General features: G+C 38.7%; 1 protein-coding gene across 7 annotated transcripts; it reads left to right on the forward strand.

The window, feature by feature from the left end:
• LOC131240796 (uncharacterized) lies at positions 1-22,173 on the forward strand. Of its 7 annotated transcripts, none has more exons than XM_058239272.1 (7): positions 1-28; positions 8,276-8,528; positions 8,852-9,006; positions 10,551-10,653; positions 17,801-18,328; positions 20,497-20,834; positions 21,648-22,173. In XM_058239272.1, the coding sequence occupies exons 2-7, from the start codon at positions 8,360-8,362 to the stop codon at positions 21,804-21,806; spliced, it is 1,452 nt and encodes a 483-aa protein (XP_058095255.1). In that variant the 5' UTR covers positions 1-28; positions 8,276-8,359; the 3' UTR covers positions 21,807-22,173. The 7 variants fall into 7 exon arrangements, with proteins under 7 accessions (XP_058095255.1, XP_058095253.1, XP_058095257.1 ...); XM_058239270.1 differs by lacking the exon at positions 1-28 and adding an exon at positions 547-609 and having other exon boundaries at positions 8,349-8,528; XM_058239274.1 differs by lacking the exon at positions 1-28 and adding an exon at positions 564-609.
• The last annotated feature ends 21 nt before the right edge of the window (positions 22,174-22,194 follow it).

The following is a 22,194-nucleotide window of genomic DNA, read 5'->3' on the forward strand; positions in this document are numbered from 1 at the left end:
AGAGAGAGAGAGAGAGAGCTGTTTACAGGTATGCCAAGATTCTTCCGGTATTTTATTTGGTTCCACTTTATTTTAATTTCCCTTCTGAGCTGTTTAAATTTCATTGTTTTTTTTTTTTTTTTTAAATTTTTAATTTTGTTCTTGTGCTTGTATTTGTTGTTTGGTGTATGGGATTGTGTGTTTGTTTCAAATTGTGTTTTGGGGAATTGGGTTTTTTGGGTTTCTTTAATTATTATTCTGAATTGGGTCATTTTTTGGTGATTTGGGTTTAAAATTTTATCCTTTTTCTCAAGAAACTTGGTGGGTGTTTTTTGTTTTTGTTCTTTCTTTCTTTTGGTTTCTCTGGTTTCGGTGATTTGGTTTTGTTAGTTTGATAACTGGGCTTCATGAGTTAGTTTTTGTGAATTTTCAATTCTTCAATTTTGATTCGGTGATTTTGGTTTGCTCAGATTGTTTCTTTCTTTCATTTTTTAGAAGTTATCATGCGTCATGATGTTTTTCTTTATCTTATTATCCCAAAATTAAACTTGCCTATTTGGGTTCAAGGCAAAATTGTGGTTGGCTGGGGATCACCTGCGGACACGATGTGGAAAGCACAATCTGCACTAAGTGGGCTCTTCTTCTTCTTCTTTATCTTGTTTTTTCCTCTGTATTGAAATCCAAAAATCATAGTTGATAAGAGAACAAGCTGCTAGGAAATCATGTGTCGATCTTGTGAATAATCAACAACCAAACTTGAAGCATTGAAAGAACATAGTTTCAATTTAAGCTTTAGGGTGTAAAGATGAAAGAGAGAAAGAAATATTTGATTGAATTGTTGTATATTTCGTATTGAGCTTTACAAATAAATAGATGTACAATGAGCTATGTATGGAAAAATATATTTGATTGAGTTCTAAAAATAATCTAATTACAGATTTTGTAGAAGTCTTGATTTTGTGCATGTATGGTAAGAAATCTGTCAATACTCCCCCCTCAAGTTGGCGCATGGAGGTCCGTAATGCCCAACTTGCGCGAAAAGTGATGAAAAAGTTCATGTCCCAAAGCTTTGGTGAAGATATCGGCAACTTGCTCACTGGAAGAAGTGTGGACGGCTTTGAGGAGGCCCGAGCGAATTTTGTCGCGAATAATATGACAATCAATCTCAATGTGTTTGGTACGCTCATGAAATACAGTATTGTGTGCAATATATAGTGCAGATTGATTGTCACAATGTAGAGTGAATGACTCGGGATGAGAGACACCAAGATCAGTGAGAAGTTGTTTCAACCAAGTGAGTTCACAGGTTGTGACGGCCATGGCTCGATATTCAGCTTCAGCGGAAGAGCGAGCAACTGTATTCTGCTTCTTGGTGCGCCATGAGATCGGACTGGTGCCTATCTGAATAAAGTAGCCAGTGGTGGAGCGGCAGGTGGTCGGACAACTGGCCCAATTAGAATCTGTATAAGTTGTAACATGTGTACTGTTGGATGAAGGAAAGAAGATGCCTTGGCCGGGGCAGCCTTTGATGTAGCGGAGAACTTTGGTAGTTGTAGTCATGTGGGGGACCTGAGGAGCATGCATGAATTGACTGAGTGTGTTGATTGCATAAACAATGTCTGGTCTGGTGATGGTTAGATAAATGAGACGGCCAACAAGGCGACGGTAAAGGCCAGGATCAGGGAGAAGGTCACCATCTTGAGTATTAAGCTTCAAATGTTGCTCCATAGGAAAAAGAGTAGTTCATGCACCAAGTTGTCCATTGTCAGAGAGAATGTTGAGAGCATATTTGCGCTGATTAAGAAAGATGCCTTTGGGAGAGCGAGCAACTTCGAGTCCAAGAAAGTACTTCAAGGAACCAAGGTCCTTTGTCTTGAAGTGAGTGGAGAGAATTTTCTTAAAAAGCTCGATTTGAGAGATGTTGTTACCAGCAACCAGGATGTTATCAACGTAAACAAGGACAAGAGTGATGCTGGTGGAAGTGATGAGAGTGAACAAAGAATGATCCGCCTGAGATTGATGAAAACCAGCATCAAGAAGCACAGAGGTTAGTTTAAAAAACCAGCTTCGGGAGGCTTGTTTGAGGCCATAGAAGAATTTTCTAAGGCGACAGACACGGGTCTCCCTTAGAGGACAATATCCAGGTGGTGGTGTCATGTACACTTCTTCATCAAGATCGCCGTGCAAGAAGGCATTGTTGACGTCAAGCTGATGAATAATCCAATTTTTGGTAGCTGCAACTGCCAGTAAGCAGCGGACCGTGGTCATTTTGGCGACCGGAGCAAAAGTCTCATGGTAATCAAGTCCTTCAACCTGAGTGTATCCTTTGGCAACGAGCCGAGCTTTGTACCTCTCGATGGATCCGTCGGCTTTGAGTTTGGTTTTGAAAATCCATTTGCACCCAATGAGTTTTTTACCAAGAGGAAGAGGCTCAAGAGTCTAGGTGGAATTATCCTCTAAAGCACGAAGCTCAGCAGACATAGCCTCGCGCCAGTGAGAGTGGTGGATAGCATTAGAATAGCATGAGGGGTCAGTACAGGAGGTAAGAGCAGTCAAATAAGTGATATGTGAGGGGGAAAAATGGGAATATGAAAGAAAAGCAGACAAACGGTGAGCGGTACCTGAAGCCGGTGTAGATGTTATGGGCTCCGCATGTAAGGTGGGACAGATATAGTCGTGAAGGTAGGCAGGTCGATTAATGGTGCGGCGAGGGCGAGGAGCTGGTGGAGATGTGTTTGATAAGGTCGTGGGGGTTGAGGAATCAGGAGAATCAGGGGAGTCAGGAGAGTTAGTAGAGGTCGGGGAATCGGGAGAAGGAGAAATAATAGATTCAGTGACGGGAAGAGGAATGATAGGAGCGGGAAGGGAAGGAGTGTCAGGAAGATCTTGGAAAGGGAATGTTTGTTCGTGGAAGGTGACATCTCGAGAGTGGAAGACGGATTGAGTATTGAGGTTGTAGAGCTTATAAGCTTTATGTGTGCTTGGGTAGCCAAGAAAGACACATTTAGTGGCACGGGGAGAAAATTTGTTGCGGTGAGCGCTGAGGGTTTGTGCATAACAAAGACATCCGAATACCCGAAGATGATAATAGTTTGGAGGTTTATTGAGCAGAATTTCAAAATGTGATTTATTTTGGAGAGTGCGACTAGGGGTGCGATTGATGAGGTAGGCTGCGGTGAGGATACAATCACCCAAAAAAGCTAGAGGTAAGTATGCTTGAAAACGTAGGCTGCGGGCAACATTTAGAAGGTGCCGATGTTTATGCTCCGCAACGCCATTTTGTTGAGGAGTTTCGACATAGGTACGTTCATGAATGATGTCGTGATTGTGTAGGTATGTTTGAAATTAATGGGAAAGAAATTCTTGTCCATTATCAGTTCTAATAATTTTGACTATGGTGTTAAACTGATTGTGGACAAGAGCGAAGAAGTGCATTAAATGGATGTAAGCCTTAGATTTAAAATGCATAAGATATACTCATGTGGTGCGAGAAAAATCATCAACAATTGTGAGAAAATAATGAGCAACACATAAAGATGCAGTGTGATAACCACCCCAAATATCACAAAAGATACGATTAAAACGAGAATCACTTTTATTAGCATAATTGGAAAAAAGGTAATCTTGTATACTTAGAACGAGCACAAACATCACATTCAGAAAGAATACAAGGAGAATTAAAAATACTGGGAATAGTAAAACTGGAGGGATGTCCTAGACGTTGATGTCATAGGGTCTTATTAGAAGTAGATTGAGTAGCAAAAATGACGGGAGGGTCGGGATGGTACACGTAGAGCCCGTTGCATAGATCAACCGTTTCAATCGGCTTCATCGATTGAGGGTCCTGAAATAAACAAGTGTTAGAGGAAAAAGAGATAACACAAGAATCATGAAGGGCAATTTGGGAAACTGAGAGTAAATTGAAGGACAGAAGTGGAATATAGAAAACGTGTTTTAATTTGAGAGAAGGGGAGAGAATGCAAGACCCCAGTCCTTCGGCTGAGATATCTTGTCCTGTTGGAAGCCAAATGTGATGAGGGGAGGCAAGAGGCTTCAAATCGGCAAAAGCATCGCATTGGTGGCAGATGTGGTGGCTCGCACCACTGTCCACCACCCAATGGAGGCGCCGATTGAAGGAGAAATCAGATGGGGAGAAGAGGTTACCAGCGAAATTTGTAGGGGATGGATCATTTGGAGGTTGAGACGGTGCGAGGAGGCTGAGCAACTTTTGATACAGCTCCGATGACAATCCAGGGACCGGACTTGAAGTGGATGGAGTGAGAGAGACCAGATTTGTAGTCGACGGAGGTTGCCCTAAGATGGACGGTCGTGATTTGTTGGTGTGAGGCGCTCGGCTTGGAGGGTACCCAATGATGGTCCAGCAACGTTCACGAGTGTGGCCATCTTTGCCACATGCTGTGCACTTCAAAGGGGGTCGTGGGCAAGCAGTGGTGCTAGTAGCCATTGCCATCGTTTCAGAGGATGATGGTTGAAGGTTGAAGAGTCTCTGTTGTTCTTCTTAAAACAAGATTGAGAGGACTTTGCTTATGGAGGGAAGTGGATTCATGGTCAGGATTTGGGTGCGAAGAGGAGCAAAGGAATCATTGAGCCCAAGAAGAAATTGGAAAACACGTTCATCATCAACCTGTTTTTGAAGGTCTTTGATGTTAGTTGTGGTTTGGAGATGGCCAAGTTCATCCCAAATTTGTTTGATTTGGTTGTAATAATCATAGACAAAATTTGTGGTTTGTTGCAAGGAGGAGAGAGCTCGTTTTAGGTGATAGATGCGGGCATTGTTTCCATGACAGAAACGGGAAGAGAGGTCGAGCCAGACATCGCGGGGATTTGTATGATATTCGAGGGAATTGGCGAGAGAAGGACTGATGGAGTTGAGGATCCAGGTAAGGAACATATCCTTTGTTTGGTTCCACTGAGTGTATTCTGGTTTGGTCGGTTCAGGAGGTGTGAGGGTGCCATCGACAAAACCAAGTTTGTTCTTGGCATTAAGGGCTCTTGTCATGGCTTTTTGCCATTTGGGGTAGTTGTCGCCTGTGAGAAGGCTATTGACGAGAATTAAACTAGGAGAATCTAAGGGGTGAAGAAGATAAGAGGAGGGGATGGATGGGGTGTTGTTGTCGGCCATGGCAGAATGGGTTGATCTTTTTAGGCTTTGATACCATGTAAAGATGAAAGAGAGAGAGAAATATTTGATTAAATTGTTGTATATTTCGTATTGAGCTTTACAAATAAATAGATGTATAATGAGCTATGTATGGAAAAATATATTTGATTGAGTTTTAAAAATACTCTAATTACAGATTTTGTGCAAGTCTTGATTTTGTGCATGTATGATAAGAAATTTGTCAATATAGGGTTTGGTTTTTAGCCTTTTTCTTCCCCCTTTTTTCTACTAAGGCCAAAGGGTGGACTTAGGCTTCTTTAGTTTGAATTCAATAATCAGGAAGAATGGAAAGTTGGATTTTTGAACGGTTTGTTGCGAGTATTCTCTCCCCCAATTTTGCTGTGTAAATGTATTTTGAATTGTAAAAGAGATCCATAGTGGCTGGGAGAAGCCATGGTGAAGAGGATGAAATGTATTAGCAATTGAGATTCCCTTCCATGACTAGGTTAATTTGGAAAATTAGGAAAAGATGCCCATTTTAGATGAGAACAAGATCCCAACAAGTTCTAACCAAACGATTTAGATACCAAGAAGTTGCTTATTTCTTCTCTGCATGCAAGGGATTTTCCCATGCCATTATTTGTAGTACATGAATGTTCATGGGGGGGGGGGGTTGGATAGAATAACGATAGATTGTCGAACCCAATTAGTATGGGACAATTTTGAGCTTTGATGGTCTTTGTGGCGGTAAAACAATTGGCTTCTGTAGGAAAAGTCATTAAGGATTCAAAGGGGAAGTAACCCAGTGTTGTCTGGGGACTTTGGATAATGGGAATTACAACAGCACAAAACTTTAGCTTTCTTTCGTTGGAATACAAATTACAAAATATTTTTTCATCAACTTACTAGTCAAAGAGAATCTAGTATCGGGATGAACCATATTGTCCTTGGCACTTTCTAGATTTTTTCATAAAAAAAATAAATTAAAGACCACTCCCTTCTTGATCATGCTTTTGAATATCAGTATCATAGCAGCCGATATGGTCGTGTTGTATTTGTATTGGCTTGATATGGTACATGATATGGGGCTGAAATGGCCCACCCTATAAAAATGGGCTGCATTAGCCTGTATTGGGCTTTATTGGCCGCTACACCCATGAAGGCCCAAATATGAATTAAATTTTCATTCATTTCTTCTTCTTCTTCTTCTTCTTTTATTATTATTATTTTTATTTCAACCATGCAAGAAGCTTAGAAAATCATTTTGTACTAGATTTTGGCCTATTTTGGGGATCAAAACAAAGGATTTGAGTGAGATTCGACGATTCAAAGTGCATTTGGACCATTATGGGAAAAATCAGAATAAAAAGGGTAACATCATGGATATGAATATCGGTTCGGCCGTATTGTATCCATATCGGTGTGAAACGATACACGATTTGGTGTCATCTTGGTCCGATATGAAAAAATTGACTCGTATTACCCAATACCCCCCCCCCCCCCCCTCCTTTTGGTTCAAAATTTCACTCATCTCCTCTTCTTTTTTTCATTTAAACTATGGAAGAAGTTGAAAAACTCATTTTAGACTAGATCTATACCTATTTTGTGATCAAAACAAATGATTTGAATGTGATTTGACAAATTGAAGAGAAGTGGACCATTATGGGAAAAATCTGAAATAAGGGTAAACCCTCACTTTCTTCTTGATATTTTCATCTTCTTTTTGTTGTATTTCAATGTAATGGGCCTTGATTCACCAGATCATGCTTGATTTGTGTTCAATTAGGACCCATTTAGTTGACCTTCAACAAGTCAAGCTGACAAACAACATTCTCATCAAAGAATGGTCCGATTCACCATCCTATGCATGTCTAAAATACCCAAAAAAAAAAAAGGTTGATTCTTGAATATCTTGAAAAAAAGAAGTTTAAAAACTCATTTTAGACTAGATCTATACCTATTTTGGGATCAAAACAAATGATTTGAATGTGATTTGACAAATTGAAGAGAAGTGGACCATTATGGGAAAAATCTGAAATAAGGGTAAGCCCTCACTTTCTTCTTGATATTTTCATCTTCTTTCTGTTGTATTTCAATGTAATGGGCCTTGATTCACCAGATCATGCTTGATTTGTGTTCAATTAGGACCCATTTAGTTGACCTTCAACAAGTCAAGCTGACAAACAACATTCTCATCAAAGAATGGTCCGATTCACCATCCTATGCATGTCTAAAATACAAAAAAAAAAAAGGAAAAAAAAGAAAAAAAAAAAAGATTGATTCTTGAATATCTTATTATTCTCATTTTTTCCTGATATATTCCTTAATATTTTGGCTTTAAAAAATTCTGATCGATACGACTGACACGGCCCCGAAACCAATACTTGATGCCGTATCGTATCATTGTTCCGCCAGGCCGATATGCCGGCCAATACCGACATTCAGAACCATGGGTAACATTCACCTTTCTGTTTCTGTTTTTATCGTCCTTTTGTTGTATTTGAATATAATGAGCCATAAATCACCAAATCATGCTTGATTTTGAGTTCATTTAGGTCTCATTTGGTGACTTTCGACAGGTCAAGCTGATAGACAACATTCTTATCAAAAAATGGTTTGATACATCACTATATATGTGTCCAAAACACAAATATATATTCTTGAATATTCCAAAATTTCCTTTCTTTGTATATATTTTTCCTTAATTCTTTCACTTGAAAAAAAAAAAATCAACTAATATGAGCCAACACTGACACACAACACTTTTTCGGTCAGGCCAATATGCTCCTGATGCCTATATTCAGAACCATGTTCTTGATGCCATCTAAGGTGTCTCATATCCACCGTGAAGGAAACATTGGTAGATTTTGCTCACTTTTGTTCACCATAGATGAACTTGAGGGTTTGGCCCCATGATGCTTTCCTGTTTAAGATGGTTTTGGGGAACTTCCAGTTCATTACAGTTCTAGATTCTCAAAATTTAACCTTGCTAATCTTCCCATTTTATTAGAGGAAGATGGTGCATATGGGTGTCTACCTGAATTTATTTGTTTATTTTGAATGGTACATATTTTTCTGGGTTCTTTTCAGATAGGTATCATGCATGTCTAGTGTTGCCATTCAACTGTTTATCTTTATTTTATATTACTACTTGGATTGATTCCGTTACTGCAGATTGACGGGAATGTGCATGTGAATCTTCTTATGTAGCTGGCATTCACAGCTAGGATTGTTATATGTGATATAGGCTTAGGCCACATGCCAGCATTACAAATGAAGACAAAGTCAAGTGCGGGTTGCTTAAGAGAAGGAGATGGTCTCCATGTCTGCCGACAGTCGACTAAAATATCCAAAAGCACACAGTTTCAAGTCAAAATATCTCAAGAAGCAGCAGTACTTGATTCTTCTATTCAAAATCATTGGGATGGTAAGCAACCAAATAGTTATATCTACCCAATCTAAAATTTAAGATACCTTTTGTATCTGCTTAAGTTCTTGGGCTTTATATCCAAAAATTATTTCTGGGGTTTAAGGTCTTCTTGGTCATCTCCTATTTGCTTTTATTTTATTACCAAGTGCATCTTTCTTTCCTGAAGGTTAGTCTCCTGACATTCAACAATATGTATCTCTTTAACATTCAACATGTATATCAAGACATGTGCCTGTTAATATCTACTTTTAGAACTCAAATTCCAATTATAAAGAAAATACTTTTTTCGGTTGAATATCTCACTGATCAATAGCTGTTAGTTCCGTTTGTTACAGCAGCTTCCAATATCCAAGCATGTGGTCAGGACAGCAGAAGTGCTGAAGAAATTGACTGCCAATATTTGTTAGATGGTGCAGCCCCTCAGCATGAAGAGCTGCCCCTGAGTTGCGCTGATTATTCATTCATTTCAAGATCAGTAAGATGTTAATGACATTAGTAATGTTTTTATATCTTCTTCCAATAGCCTCCAGCATGATTGACTAGAGATCAAGCTTACTTGTCAGAACCCATATTGTGTGTGTGTGTGTGTGTGTGTGTGTGTGTGTGTGTGTGTGTGTGTGTGTGTGTGTGTGTGTGTGTGTGTGTGTGTGTGTGTGTGTGTGTGTGTGTGTGTGTGTGTGTGTGTGAAGACTTTATTGGGTTAAGTCTTTGATGATGATGATGATGATGATGATGTTGTTGTTCTTTTACTTCTCCTATTCTCCTGGTGTTACACGTTTTTCTCATTAAGTCACCTATTACGGATGTCACCTGTGTAGTGCTTGGCCATATTAATGTAAGTCTGAACCTTGTGGCTATTGTTGTGTGGTTTAACCTTGTGTTCATGCACACACTCAAACACCTTTATGTGCACTGTTACATTTATCCCACATCTTTCTGATAGTCAAGTGGCATGGTCAATCAAATTCTCTGGTAGGTTAATATCTAGGTATGACCTAAGATTCAAACTTAAAAAACTGTTTAATTGCTTCTAGAGTGCATATAAATGTCCAAGAACGTGTGTAGCTGAAATGAGGCTGCTGAGGTGGATGAATGACAAGACGAGTAATGATAGAATTAGAAATGAATGCATTCGAGTGAACTTAGGAGTAACACCAATAGGTAATAAAATGAGGAAAAGTAGACTTAGATTGTTTGGTCACGTGCAACAAAGACTAAGAACTGTAACAGTTGGGAGTGAGTTGGTTCAAGTTGAAGGCTATAAAAGGGCAAGGGCAAGGGCAAGGCCCATGCCCAAAAGGATGTGGAGAGAGTAAGAAAAGACTTGATGACCTTTGGTTTAATTGAGGATGTGGTCCTTGATAGAGTGGAATGACGGAACATGATTCGTGTAGCTGACCTCAATTAACTGGGATAAGGCTTAGATGATGACTCCCTATACCGCCTGTGTGCATTCAAATAGCGTGATTTATATTTGTTTAAATCAACATGAATATGTGTTTTGGAATGTCACTAAACATTTTATAAACTAATTTTTGAGGTACGATTGAATCAGGTTTTGTGGCCCCCATTGTTATTTTAGTCTCCAAATAGCAGTTATTTACCTTTTTGGAGTTTCCCTAACATTTTTGTAAACTAATTTTTGTGGTCATGTGGCCTTATCTCAAGGGGATGCCTTCATTTTATCTATGTCAGAAAAATATAAAGAAAATGCCTGTTTGTGGTCGTTATCCTCCTCCTTTTGGATAGGTTAGAAGATGCACGATTGATCGATGCTGTTTTGACTTTTTGGCAAGTAATGTACTTTGATAGTGAGATACTTTTGCTCATTCAATGTGTTTTCCGTGGTTGCGTTTGTTATCTGGAGAAAGTTATGATTAGGGGCTTTCAATTAATATATATATATATATATATATATATATATATATATATATATATATATATATATATATATATATATATAGCTTTTCTCTATAAAGAAACTGATGTTTGTAGTACCAATGATTGATTGATGTGCAGGGGTCTCACCCAGCTACATGCCCATCCATCTTGGAAACGATCTTCTCACCTATTTTTGAGCCAAATGAAGTTCACTGGAAGCCAATAAATCACAGTATTCCAGGTATGTGTCAAATCAGTTGTGAATCATGCAGTATGCACTGTTAGTTTATTTGCTTTAGGCAGTCTCCAACTCTCCAGATTGCTAGCTACATTGAAGGCAGTCTCTATGCATATTGTGAAGAAGTGGGTAAAATCAATATTTTACTCTCCCAAGGAGGAAAGTTCACACATCACAAAAAGATTAGCATATTGATGATAGTATACTTCTGAAAAAGATATAAATTAGCCAATCGCAAACATGACTAACAAGCCTTTCTTGACATATAATGCATGCTAAAGCATTCCCTTGTGCTGGAGAATGGATGTCTGTCTATATTACTAACTTGCCTATTAGGTGATGATCTCTAAAGCCTCGACAAATTAAGCTGTAAGTTCTTTCAAATTTGTTTTCCCAGGGTTGGGGAAATATGACTTTTGAATGCATATTTTGGAGCTTGGTGTTTGTTGAGGCAATGTCATCCAATTTCACCTTACCATTTTGAAACCGGTAGAAATTCTATTCCAAAACTTTTGAGAACTTATTTAGAATGGGATTATAGAGCATCTATATCACATGTCCATTGGTACTTCTTTGAACGCATGTGAGGGAATTTAGGTCTAGCACCAAAAGGTAATAAGATGAGGGAAAGTAGACTCTGTTCTTGACTCTCTTCTATCCCATAAAGCATGGATGGTCTTATGGCTATCCTATAAATCTCCCCTTCAGTTCAAGTGGTATGTGGTCTTATAGAGCATCTTATAGAGCATGGATGGTCTTATAGAGCATCTACATCCCCCTAGCTTTAATTCTATGAGATGCAAAAGAACTGCACCGGTTAGAAGTTGGTTCAAGTTGAAGGCTCAAAAAGGGGAAGGGGAAGGCCCAAAAGGATGTGGGTTAAGGTAGTTAGAAGAGATTTATTGACAAATGGTTTAATGAAGGATATGGTCCTTTATAGAGTGGAATGGCAGAACATGATTCATGTAGCCGACCCCAATTAGCTGGGATAAGGCTTAGACGATGATGATGAATGTTATCATCATGTATGATGTATCTTTCGTGCCTAGTGTTATATTATATGCACACTCTTGCATAAATCAAACAATTAGAAGCAGAACCATAAATTTGGATTAATATAGGTCTTGAAGTGTAACACTAACTACAGGTTCTGAAGTTTTGCATGACCGAGGTTCAGTTTTAGAAATGGAAATAGACACCTTCCTGATTAAGGATTAGGTGCCAAAATAAGTGCCTAATAGAATACAAGTTATCATGCTTCAGGAAAGCCTTTAATTTTCCTTTTGTTTGAGGCACATAACGCCCCAAGTCCCAGTGAGGTAGATCGTCATCAACCAAGGGGGTTTGGATTCCGGGCTGCCCCTTCGAGAGGTTATCACCTGAGGAGGCTCACAATTGGCATCAAGATAGCTTCACTCAAGATTTAGCTTGAATAATTATAGGATTGAAAAACAATCCCTCAAATCCGACAATCATTGGACCTCATACCACGAGGGATCTTCCCCAAATCCACCATTGACATCAGCAACTGTTATTAGGATGGTTCACCAGATTCAATTGTATGCTTAAAAAAGGCATGTAACATTGGCGTACATGATGGAACATTAAACGGTGATCTCAATTGCAAATGACTCATCATTCAGATAGCTTAATTTGGAATGGAACATGGGGGCTTGGTGATTAACATTACCTTTTCGCTAGAGAGATACTCATCTTCATGGAAGCCAAAATCCATCTGCCATACGAAAAATTCCTTACAATTAGCATATCATGTCACCATCAGCCATCCCTCGAGCAAGTAGATTTCTGTCATTTTCGTTGTTCTTTTTTGAGAAGCGGCAATTTTATTCAAAGGCCAATGCTGAAAAAATACCAAAAAAAAAGAAAAAAGAAAGAAAGAAAAAGGAAAGTAAAGCTATATACAAGGCCCCAACAGAAAATAACTAAGACAGAACTGACGGGTCAGCCACCCAATCCCGAACCAGGGCAACCGCAAGGTTGCAAACCTCCAAAATGTTGCTAGACCTGTTCCTAAAGCATCACTGATTCCTTTCCCACCAGATTGACCACAAACCCGCTAACAGACATAAATGCCAAATCTTCTTCCCTGCCTTCCCTATCCCACCTTCATGCCATAACATTAGCATCGAGTCAATGGATACTGGCAATGCCCATTGAATCCCAGTCTTGTTGAGGAAAACTCCCATATCTTCCTAGAAAAAGGACAATGCATGAAAAGATGGTTCATTGATTCCTCACTTTGGAGGCATAAGAGGTACACATTTGGGAGGATCATTTTTTTTTTTACTTTTGCAAGTTGTCTATAGTGAGAACCCTATTTTTACCCACCAATCAAGCTAAGGTTGCCACCTTGGGTGTAGCACCATAACTCCAAACAAAAGCGGTATGGGCGATAGATGGGGTTGATCTTGCATAAGAAATTTTAATATGGAAATATTTCACCGAGAAAGACCTAGATTTATTTGCTAAACATCTCAAGGAATCTCTTTTTAAAAAAGATAGGTGAAAAATGCTAAGCAAGTGCAACATCTCCCTTGTATGATTCTTTGCAAGAGCTACCATCTCCTCTTCCCTAGCTCGGTACCATAGAGGAGAAATAAGAGCCTCCTTAAGATATTTAAGAATGGTGGAGGAAGAACACTCAATAACCGAAACAATGAACTGATGTGGAAGGGACATGAAATGATGGGAAACAAACCTCCGAATAGGATGAGGGGTACACTGTCTTCTTCTTTTTTTCTTTTTCTTTTTTCTTTATTAAAAAAAAAAGAAAAAAAACTTTTCAGACAACAAGAGGTGAATCTAAGGTATGTTATAAATAAGGATCATCATAAATAGGCAATTGAGTAGGAATACTATGAGTACTTGTACATGAAGGAGCATGCTTCTTGGTGCCATGAGAAATAATGGGTTTACAAACATTCCGTGGTCCATATACTTTCAAGTTTGACTTAATGGAATCAGTAGCAACCTTTTTTCTAGCAAGTCAGGTTCAGAAGACAAACACTATTCAGAAGACACATGCACTATCTGATCAGACTCAAGAATAGGACCATAGATATAACGCTTTTTAGTAAGAGGATCAAGACATTTATAACCTCTTTTGTGACGGCGAACACCTCAAGAAAGTGCATTTGACAGCTCTATTTAACAATTCGTGTCTAAGAGGATCAGTGTTATGGACATAACATACACACCCAAAGATAAGTAGGAGAACGCCAAAGTCTGAAAAATTGTCAAATGAGAGACTTTCCAACAAGAACTTTAGTGGGAAGATGATTGATTAGATAACAGGCTGTAAGAACAACATTTGACAAAAAAAAAAAAAGGAACAAACATTCCAATAAGAAGTGCCCGAGTGACTTCTAAAAGATGTCTATTCTTTCTTTTAGCCACTTCATTTTGTTGTGGGCCATATGAACATACGGACTGAGGGTTAATACCATGCTTCTAAATAGAAGATATCATGGTATGGGAAATATATTATTTTGCATTATCTATACGAAGAGAACCAATACTCATATTAAATTGATTTTTATCCCAACTCTAAAACACTTTGAAATAAAGCTAACCTCACCTCCAGATTTCATCAAATAAATTCATGTTATATGAGATGCATCATTAATAAACGAAATAAAGTATTTAAATCCGTTAGAAACAATAAGAATTGGGCCCCAAACATTCGAATGAACCAAAGAAAAAAAATATCTACTGAAACGTTTCTCCACAAGCGGATAGACAAACTTATGGTCTCTGGCTAAAAGACAAGCCTCACATTTTAATTTTTTAACATCATTAGGCTCGACTACTCCTGGTAATAGAGACTGCAATACTAGACTCGAGGGATGACCAAACTTACAATGCTAGAGATAAAAATGTTTTCTTTTTGGACACTAAGATACAGACTTGAAGTATGCAAATGGAAAGGCATAAACCATCCTTCTCATGTCCATCATCAAGCAATTTCTTTGTCTTTAGATCCTGGAAAACACAATGGTGAGGATAAAAGGCTGCACTACAATTCAAGTCCTTGGTTATCTTATTAACGAATAACAAATTAAACATAATGTTAGGCACTAACAAGACAAATGACAAGGAAAAAGATGGAAAAACATACATGCCTTTACCCCTAATGGGAGTTAAGAGTACCACCTACCAATTTCACGTCCTAAACTTGAATTAGGAGTAATTGAAGAAAAAGAGCTGTACTTGCCATATGATCGGTAGCTTCTGAATCAATTATCTAAAGGCTTGATGCAGAGATAGTATGAAGAGCAGTAAATCTATTACTTGCCTGAGCCAAGTGGATGAGGAGGCCTTATTCTGAGTGGCATCTTTTAACAAAGCATCGTACTCAGATTTTGAGAGATGAACAACATCGTTGGCTGATGGAATCGCAGTTGAAGTTAAGGAATTGTGTCCCCAACAGTAGTGTGAGAATCTCTGCCATTTGAAGCTGTAGAGTTAGTAGCTCCTTGGAGGTCTACCATGAAGTACCCAACAATAATCCATAGTATGCCCTTGTCTACCATATTGAGTACACAATCGATCGATTTCACAGCCACAACCAATACCACGGCCAGTATGCCCTTGTTTACCATAGTGAGTACACAATCGATCGATTCTACAATCACAACCAATACCACGGCCACTATCATGTCCTCCTCTTCTTGACTCTCTACCACGACCAACATTAACATTATCAAAGTTTCAAAAGCCTGTCACTAGATCGGTTTTTTCAACCACAGTCGATCCCCACAGAAGTGTGACACATCTCATCCACAACAATAGTGCATAGACACTATTAAGTGATGGTAAAGATGGTGAACCAAGAATCTAGGTGCGAACTGGTTCAAACTCTATATTAGTGCTTTCCAATAACTCGAAAATCTTTTATTCTCAATGCTCTTTTTATATGCCTCTGCATCTGTGGAACACACAAAATGAAGATCATCTCAAAAGGATAATTCCTACGATAAACCACGCATCTTGTCATAATAGTCAGATACTGATTGCACCTCCTGTCTTAGATATCTAATCTCTTGATAAATATTATACACATGAGCCATATTATTCTGATCGGCATACAATTCATTGGCCGTTTACTAGGACTCATGAGCAGTAGATAAGAAAAAAAGGTCTTCACTAATTTCTGGTTCTATTGAATTCAGAAGCCAGAACATGACAAGAAAGTTATTTGATTTCCAATCTCCATATGAAGGATCGCACAAATGAGGTTCTGTGATACTGCCATCTATATACCCTAATTTTTGTTTTCCCCCAATAAATATCTCAATAGCTTTCAGCCATTGAAAGTAATTGTTGGACTCATAAAGTTTATGTACGGTAACTGACATGGGTGTGTACTAACAAGCTAACCCAAAAAAAAAAAAAGTTTCTGTACGGTAACTATAAACTAGGATTTTTCAGAATGAACAATCAACCATTCCATCTTAGAATTAACATGACCAACTGCTTCAGAAGTCGACGAAGAGACTATATATAATCTCAAAAAATAATGACAAAACCAAGGAGGAGAGGAAAGGCCTTATGGTCGGACAAATAGATTTGGAAAGAAGCCAAAAAGAAAAAAAAAATTTGTCCAAATGACAATACCAACAAACTCTTACTGACTTAAAAATTTGCAAAACCTAAATGTCCAACAATACTTCAAACCATTTAGGAAAAAACAACAAATCCTTTAGAAAAAAAAAAAATCTTCAAAAATGGAATTGAATAAGAATTTCCAGCAACATCTTCAACCAGACATTAGAAAAATCAGCATGGGCTTCAACCGCATTATTAAAGAGGCTTCACATTTGGCAATACATCAACCGGATCACCAAAAACTTCAGCCGATCAACAAAGGGGCTTCAAATCCAACAACACATGATTCAAAACCTTAAAAAAATCCAGCCACAAGCCACCCCCCTCTAACGAAGTCCAACAAATCAGTGAGGAAAAAGTTTCACAACTCTCAAAATATATATAAAAAAAAAAGAATGAAAAGAAGAAAAAATGGTGAAGGGAAAAGAAAAGAAGATTATGAAGGGAAGGAAAGGAAACACCACTTGTTTAGAAAGATTAGAAGAATAAAACACGTAGGGTTAAGAAGTAGGAAAGAACCTTAAGAGTACTTAGGCTCTGGTACCATGTCGGAGAGGGGGGATTCAACCCTACCTTATTTATAATAATTGGAAGAAAAACCTTAATATGAAGGAAAAACTAAAGAGAGAATAAGGGGCAAAAAGGAAAGTATAAAATAAAGATAAAAGGGGAAAAAGCCAAGGAATAAGGCCCATAACAATATATGGCCTAGGTTTATGTACTTGTGGGCTCAATCATAGGCCCACACACACATACACCTACAAGCTATATACAAATACTTCATAACTCAAATTCAATTTGTCTTCAAGATATGTATACCCTTTTTGCATTGCTTGTTTCTTCAACTATATACATGAAGATGGTCATTATTTTTCTCACTTGCATGTTCAGGGGGTGTTTGGCTAGGAACAATCCAAAACATGGATGTAGAAAACCCCCTTGGAACTCTGACAATGTGGAAAATTGTGGAAATGTTGAAGGTCAGTGGTCAATATACATTATTTTTCATGGTTGATTTCCACGGAAATGTCGAGAAGTCAATGGTCAACAGTGAGAGGCATCTCTCATTAGCGTGGAAATGCCCATAGATTAGCTTTTTGGAGACTATTTTTTTGAGGAAAAGCATAATAATGGCAATCAATTTTCATAGCTACTTTTTACAATATGAAAACAGCAAAAAACACACTCTCTGAGGAAATCGATTTCATTTTGTAACAATTTCCAACTTCCCAAAATAGCTACACTTGTTCCTGCATTATCAATCTGAACAAATGTTTATTATCAAGTTCTCCAGTAAATTACTTGCCTCATCGTGTTTCACGTGTCATTTAGATGTGTCCTCAGATACCCACCCACTTTCAACATTCATGCATTTATCTTCCATTCTATGCCATCGGGATGCTCATCATGTTTGAGAAAATCCATAGGTTCACTTGTTCTGACCATTGTTTTCATAGAGGTATTTTTTGTTGTTTCTTCAAAAATATGGATCCAATGTTCTTCACATTTTCCTGTTTTGCAGTTGTGAGTAATGAACACCCTGATGCGGCAAGCGATGACAGTGACGATGGAAGCAGTAGCTCCAGTGACTCCCGAACTTGCAATGTATCAGATTTCCACATTTCTGACATGAGTGTGGCTAGTTTACCCTTTGATGAAAATACAGGACTTGATGATATAATAACTGCAGATGCATGTCCTGATTATGAATGTACAGATCCTGATATGATGTTTGATATGGTGGAGGGATGCATGATGCTGCCTTTCCTTGAGGAAACTGTCGAAACAAGTAATTTACTGGATAGGGGATCCATTGAAGAAGCAGCAACAAACTCTGATGATGCATGCTTATATCTAGCAATTCAGCAGATGAAACCATCTGAAGTTAGCTCTCACTGTGGAGACCTGGATGAAGTGGATGACTTTGATCCACATTCATTCCTGAGAAACTTACCAGACCTTTCTGAAGTGGTTCCATCGCTTTGGCCCGTATTGTTACCAAAGGAAACACGGAAAAGGAAGCCTGTTACCCTAGTCCTTGATTTGGATGGTAAGGAAACTTAACCCCTTTCTCCAAGTTTGTTTATATCGGCTCCCATATGCTTATTGTTTCCCTTTGATGTTTTTGAAGACTGAATGTAATTCGATTTCGACTCTGATCTTCCTTAAAAGTATGCCGCTATGCACTTGTATTTCATATTTATTTCTGCACTCTTGACTTTTGCTTAATGAATGTTGATTTTTTTGTAGGTTTGTGATGCAGGACATGAAAATTAAATATGATATGCGAGATTTCAGGCTCAAGATCACGTTAGTTTAGAAACAATTACACAAATTCCATATCCCACATGAAAATCCAAACATTCAATTAAAGGGGAATCTATGCGGATCCAGCCTATACACGTTAGGGCTGGATCAATGAAAATTATGAACCAAACAATACTCAAAGGGAAATAGAAATCAACCACACATGCATAAGAATCAGTCCCTAATCCATGGAATTCCCCAATCTCAATTCAAGGAACCCTAGGATGAGAAAATGGGCAAATCAATTAGGGATAATGTAAAATAGGGTCAGGATTTATGAAATTATGTACAAAAGAGAGGAAAATAGGAATAAACCTGAACCCGAGACAGTCCCTGCGTGTGGACAGCGAGCCAGGTGCGGGCGCACGTGCGCCTGAGGCTGGCCGCACGTGTGGTGGGGAACGGAATCCAGAAATGGATTCCTAGGCCTTGGTCGGCCAGGTTTAGGCTGCAAAACCCCCAAATCTGACGTCGATCCGAGCTCTGGTTTGAGTGTGGTGCTCCGCCGAAGTTTCAGCTCGTCTGCAGGCCGAAATCTGAAAACCTGTTGGAATGAAGAAATCTGATGCAACAAAAGGGGCAAATTTGAAGTACGGATGGTGGGGGAAGATGGAAAAAAAGATGATGGAGGATGGGGGTGAATTGGGATCAATGTGGCTTCGCACCACGGTAGTTAGCCCTTCGAAAAGGGAGGGCTTCGCACCCACTTTTGAATTCTTCCATAACTCATGAAGAGAGCAGAAAAATAAAGCAGGAATTTTTTTATTAACTTCAATGAATGAAAAAACGCTACAAGGGGTGCCTATTTATAAGAAAACCTTATACCCTAAAACCGCACCATGTGGGCAACCTATTACTTGGCGATGAAGTAAACCAAAATAAAAACTAATCAAAGAAATCTAAAGCGTCCATGATATTCTAAATAACATTAATAAGCAAAACCTAAAATATGAAATCAATCTGACTAGTGGGCCACGATCATGAAATCCCATGATGGGCTTTTCTTGATTAACGGGCCCACTCTTTTGAATCAAAACTTCGTCTTTTAGCTAGGAGGCCCTCCTTGGACGTCGTCATTGATCCAGATCGACGGTGGGGCCCTCCTTCTGGCGTATGTGCGTAGGGGGGGTGGCGTGAGTGCGCGTGTGCGCGTGATGTCCCCATCGGTTTGTTTGATATTTGTTTATGTTCATTTTGTGACTCATAAAACTGAGAAATTAAAAGTAAACAATGCTAGAAATGAACACAATTAGGGTGATGTGGGAGTATCTTAGGAAGTGGGGTGGGTTGTTGCTTTTCCACTGGAATAGTGTCTAGTTTTAAGTAGTACCTGGAATGAACAAAATAGTATTTTGGGGACAGAAAAGCTGAAAATCGATAACCTTCTCATTCATGTGTCATTTTCTATACAATCCAAAATGCTCAGTTAGCTCAAAACAAAGTAACCACACCAACATATTAACTAAAAATCAAAGTCAAGGTACCATCAAGTGCAACCTTAATAATGCTGAGTTAGAGAAACCTGCAGTTAAAACTCTGAGAATGTCAAGCTTGATTATTCAGGATGAGTGCAAAATGGATTGGAAAAACTACTTGAGCAATCGGTTGTTGGAAATCACTTATATGTATTTCTATAATCTAAGTGCACCCTTAACATGGATACACATGCCAACAGCCTATTGTGTTGTTCATATAGTCCACAGTCCCCACAGCAGGTTCCACCTGAACCTTGCTCTCAGATTGTGGGGTTAGAAAATCTTGTATTTTCTGTTGGTTGTCTCCTTGTACTTTATTGAATGATTGCTGTAGTAGTATCAAATCATTCTAGCTATATTTATTAGTGCTTGTGACTGTAATTGATTTTTATTTTTCTTTTTCTTTTCTTTTTGCTTGTTCTCTTTTTTTGCACAGAAACACTTGTCCACTCTACCCTGGAGCATTGTGATGATGCAGACTTCACATTTCCAGTATACTTCAACATGAAGGAGCACACTGTGTATGTACGCCAGCGGCCCCATCTCCAGATATTCCTAGAGAGAGTTGCAGAGATGTTTGAAATCATCGTCTTCACAGCTAGTCAAAGCATCTATGCTGAGCAGCTACTGAATATACTGGATCCAGATGGGAAGCTTATTTCTCGGCGTGTTTATCGTGAGTCATGCGTATTTTCAGATGGCAGCTATACGAAAGATCTGACAGTCTTGGGACTTGACCTGGCAAAAGTGGCCATCATTGATAATTCTCCGCAGGTACTACTCCAAGCATTCTCATTGGTTGGATTATGCACACTGATTAGTAGATATTTTATAGACTTCTAAGTATTGCCTTTCTACTCATGTAAAACAAGTAAATAGTCTTTCTTTTTCTTACGTTAGCAACATCTTGTAGCCACATCATACTTGAACAGTTGATGTTCAATGATGGAAAATGCCTGGATAAATTGTCGATCTGTTACGTTGTGTTTGGAGATGTGCTATAAATCGCAAGGAAGATGTATTAATATCAGCTGAACAGATGGCAACCCATTCCCCCATGCATTCTGGTGACGCAGATATTGGATCTTGTATTCTTCCTTTTCTTCCATTTCCACCCTGAAATGTGGGAGGGAGCCCAAAAAATGGCCTCAATCAATTCAGGCTCTATCTTTTTGATAAACTTGTACCTTTTTTGTTATTCACCATCTTGATATTTCTTCAATACAACAACTTTGTGGGTCAGGCTCTGCAGCCGAGCTGCGTACAGAGCAATATTCTCGAACATTAGGTTTTGACTTTCATTTTTGCGAGCAAGAAGAGTAGGCTGAGCACAATTGATTTGAATTGTGGTATTCAGTTTTGTCAAGCAGGAATGTCAAAAAATATTAATGCCCTCTAATTGCAGTTGTGTTTCGTTGTAAGTCCAACTTCAAAGTAACACACATGCAATCCGGAGCCCAGTCTCTCAATATGAATGCATCGAACTAGTGATTTCAATTCAGTTTGATTCTGCATCCAAACACACACCCAAGAAACTCTCTCTGGCAACTGATTATTTAAAGCATTGTTCTTCTCTTCCAATTTCAGGTTTTCCGGTTACAAGTAAATAATGGGATCCCTATCAAGAGTTGGTTTGACGACCCATCAGACTGTGCACTAATTTCATTGCTTCCCTTCCTAGAAACTCTCGTTGATGCTGATGATGTCCGCCCTGTCATTGCAAAGAGATTCAATAATAAAGAGTAGCGGGCCTTTGTTCTCTCCTTCATTGATTTAAAGTCAACGGTCAGCATCCCCTCATGTCGTCTCTCTTTCTCAAGCGGCTGTCAGATCACCATCCATAAGTTCTCAACTCTCGATCCATCTCTACAAACTGATTCATTAATTACTCAATAAGTTTGTCAACTATAGTTTTATCGTTACCCTCTCTTAGCAGAGTTGTATTACTGTTATGCTAAAAAGCTAGTTGCGAAAGTGTCCTTTTTTAAAATTGTCTCTTGTTTGTGTATGTCTTCTTCATGCATTAGGACAATGTGTTTATTGTGATGGTGTGTATATGAATGATTTTACAGTGGAAAAAAGTTGTGATGGAACTCCTTGCTTTGCTCGTGTATACTTTTGTTCTTTAATATGC

The sequence above is a fragment of the Magnolia sinica genome, chromosome 3, assembly GCF_029962835.1.
Source record: "Magnolia sinica isolate HGM2019 chromosome 3, MsV1, whole genome shotgun sequence".
Lineage (NCBI taxonomy): Eukaryota > Viridiplantae > Streptophyta > Magnoliopsida > Magnoliales > Magnoliaceae > Magnolia > Magnolia sinica.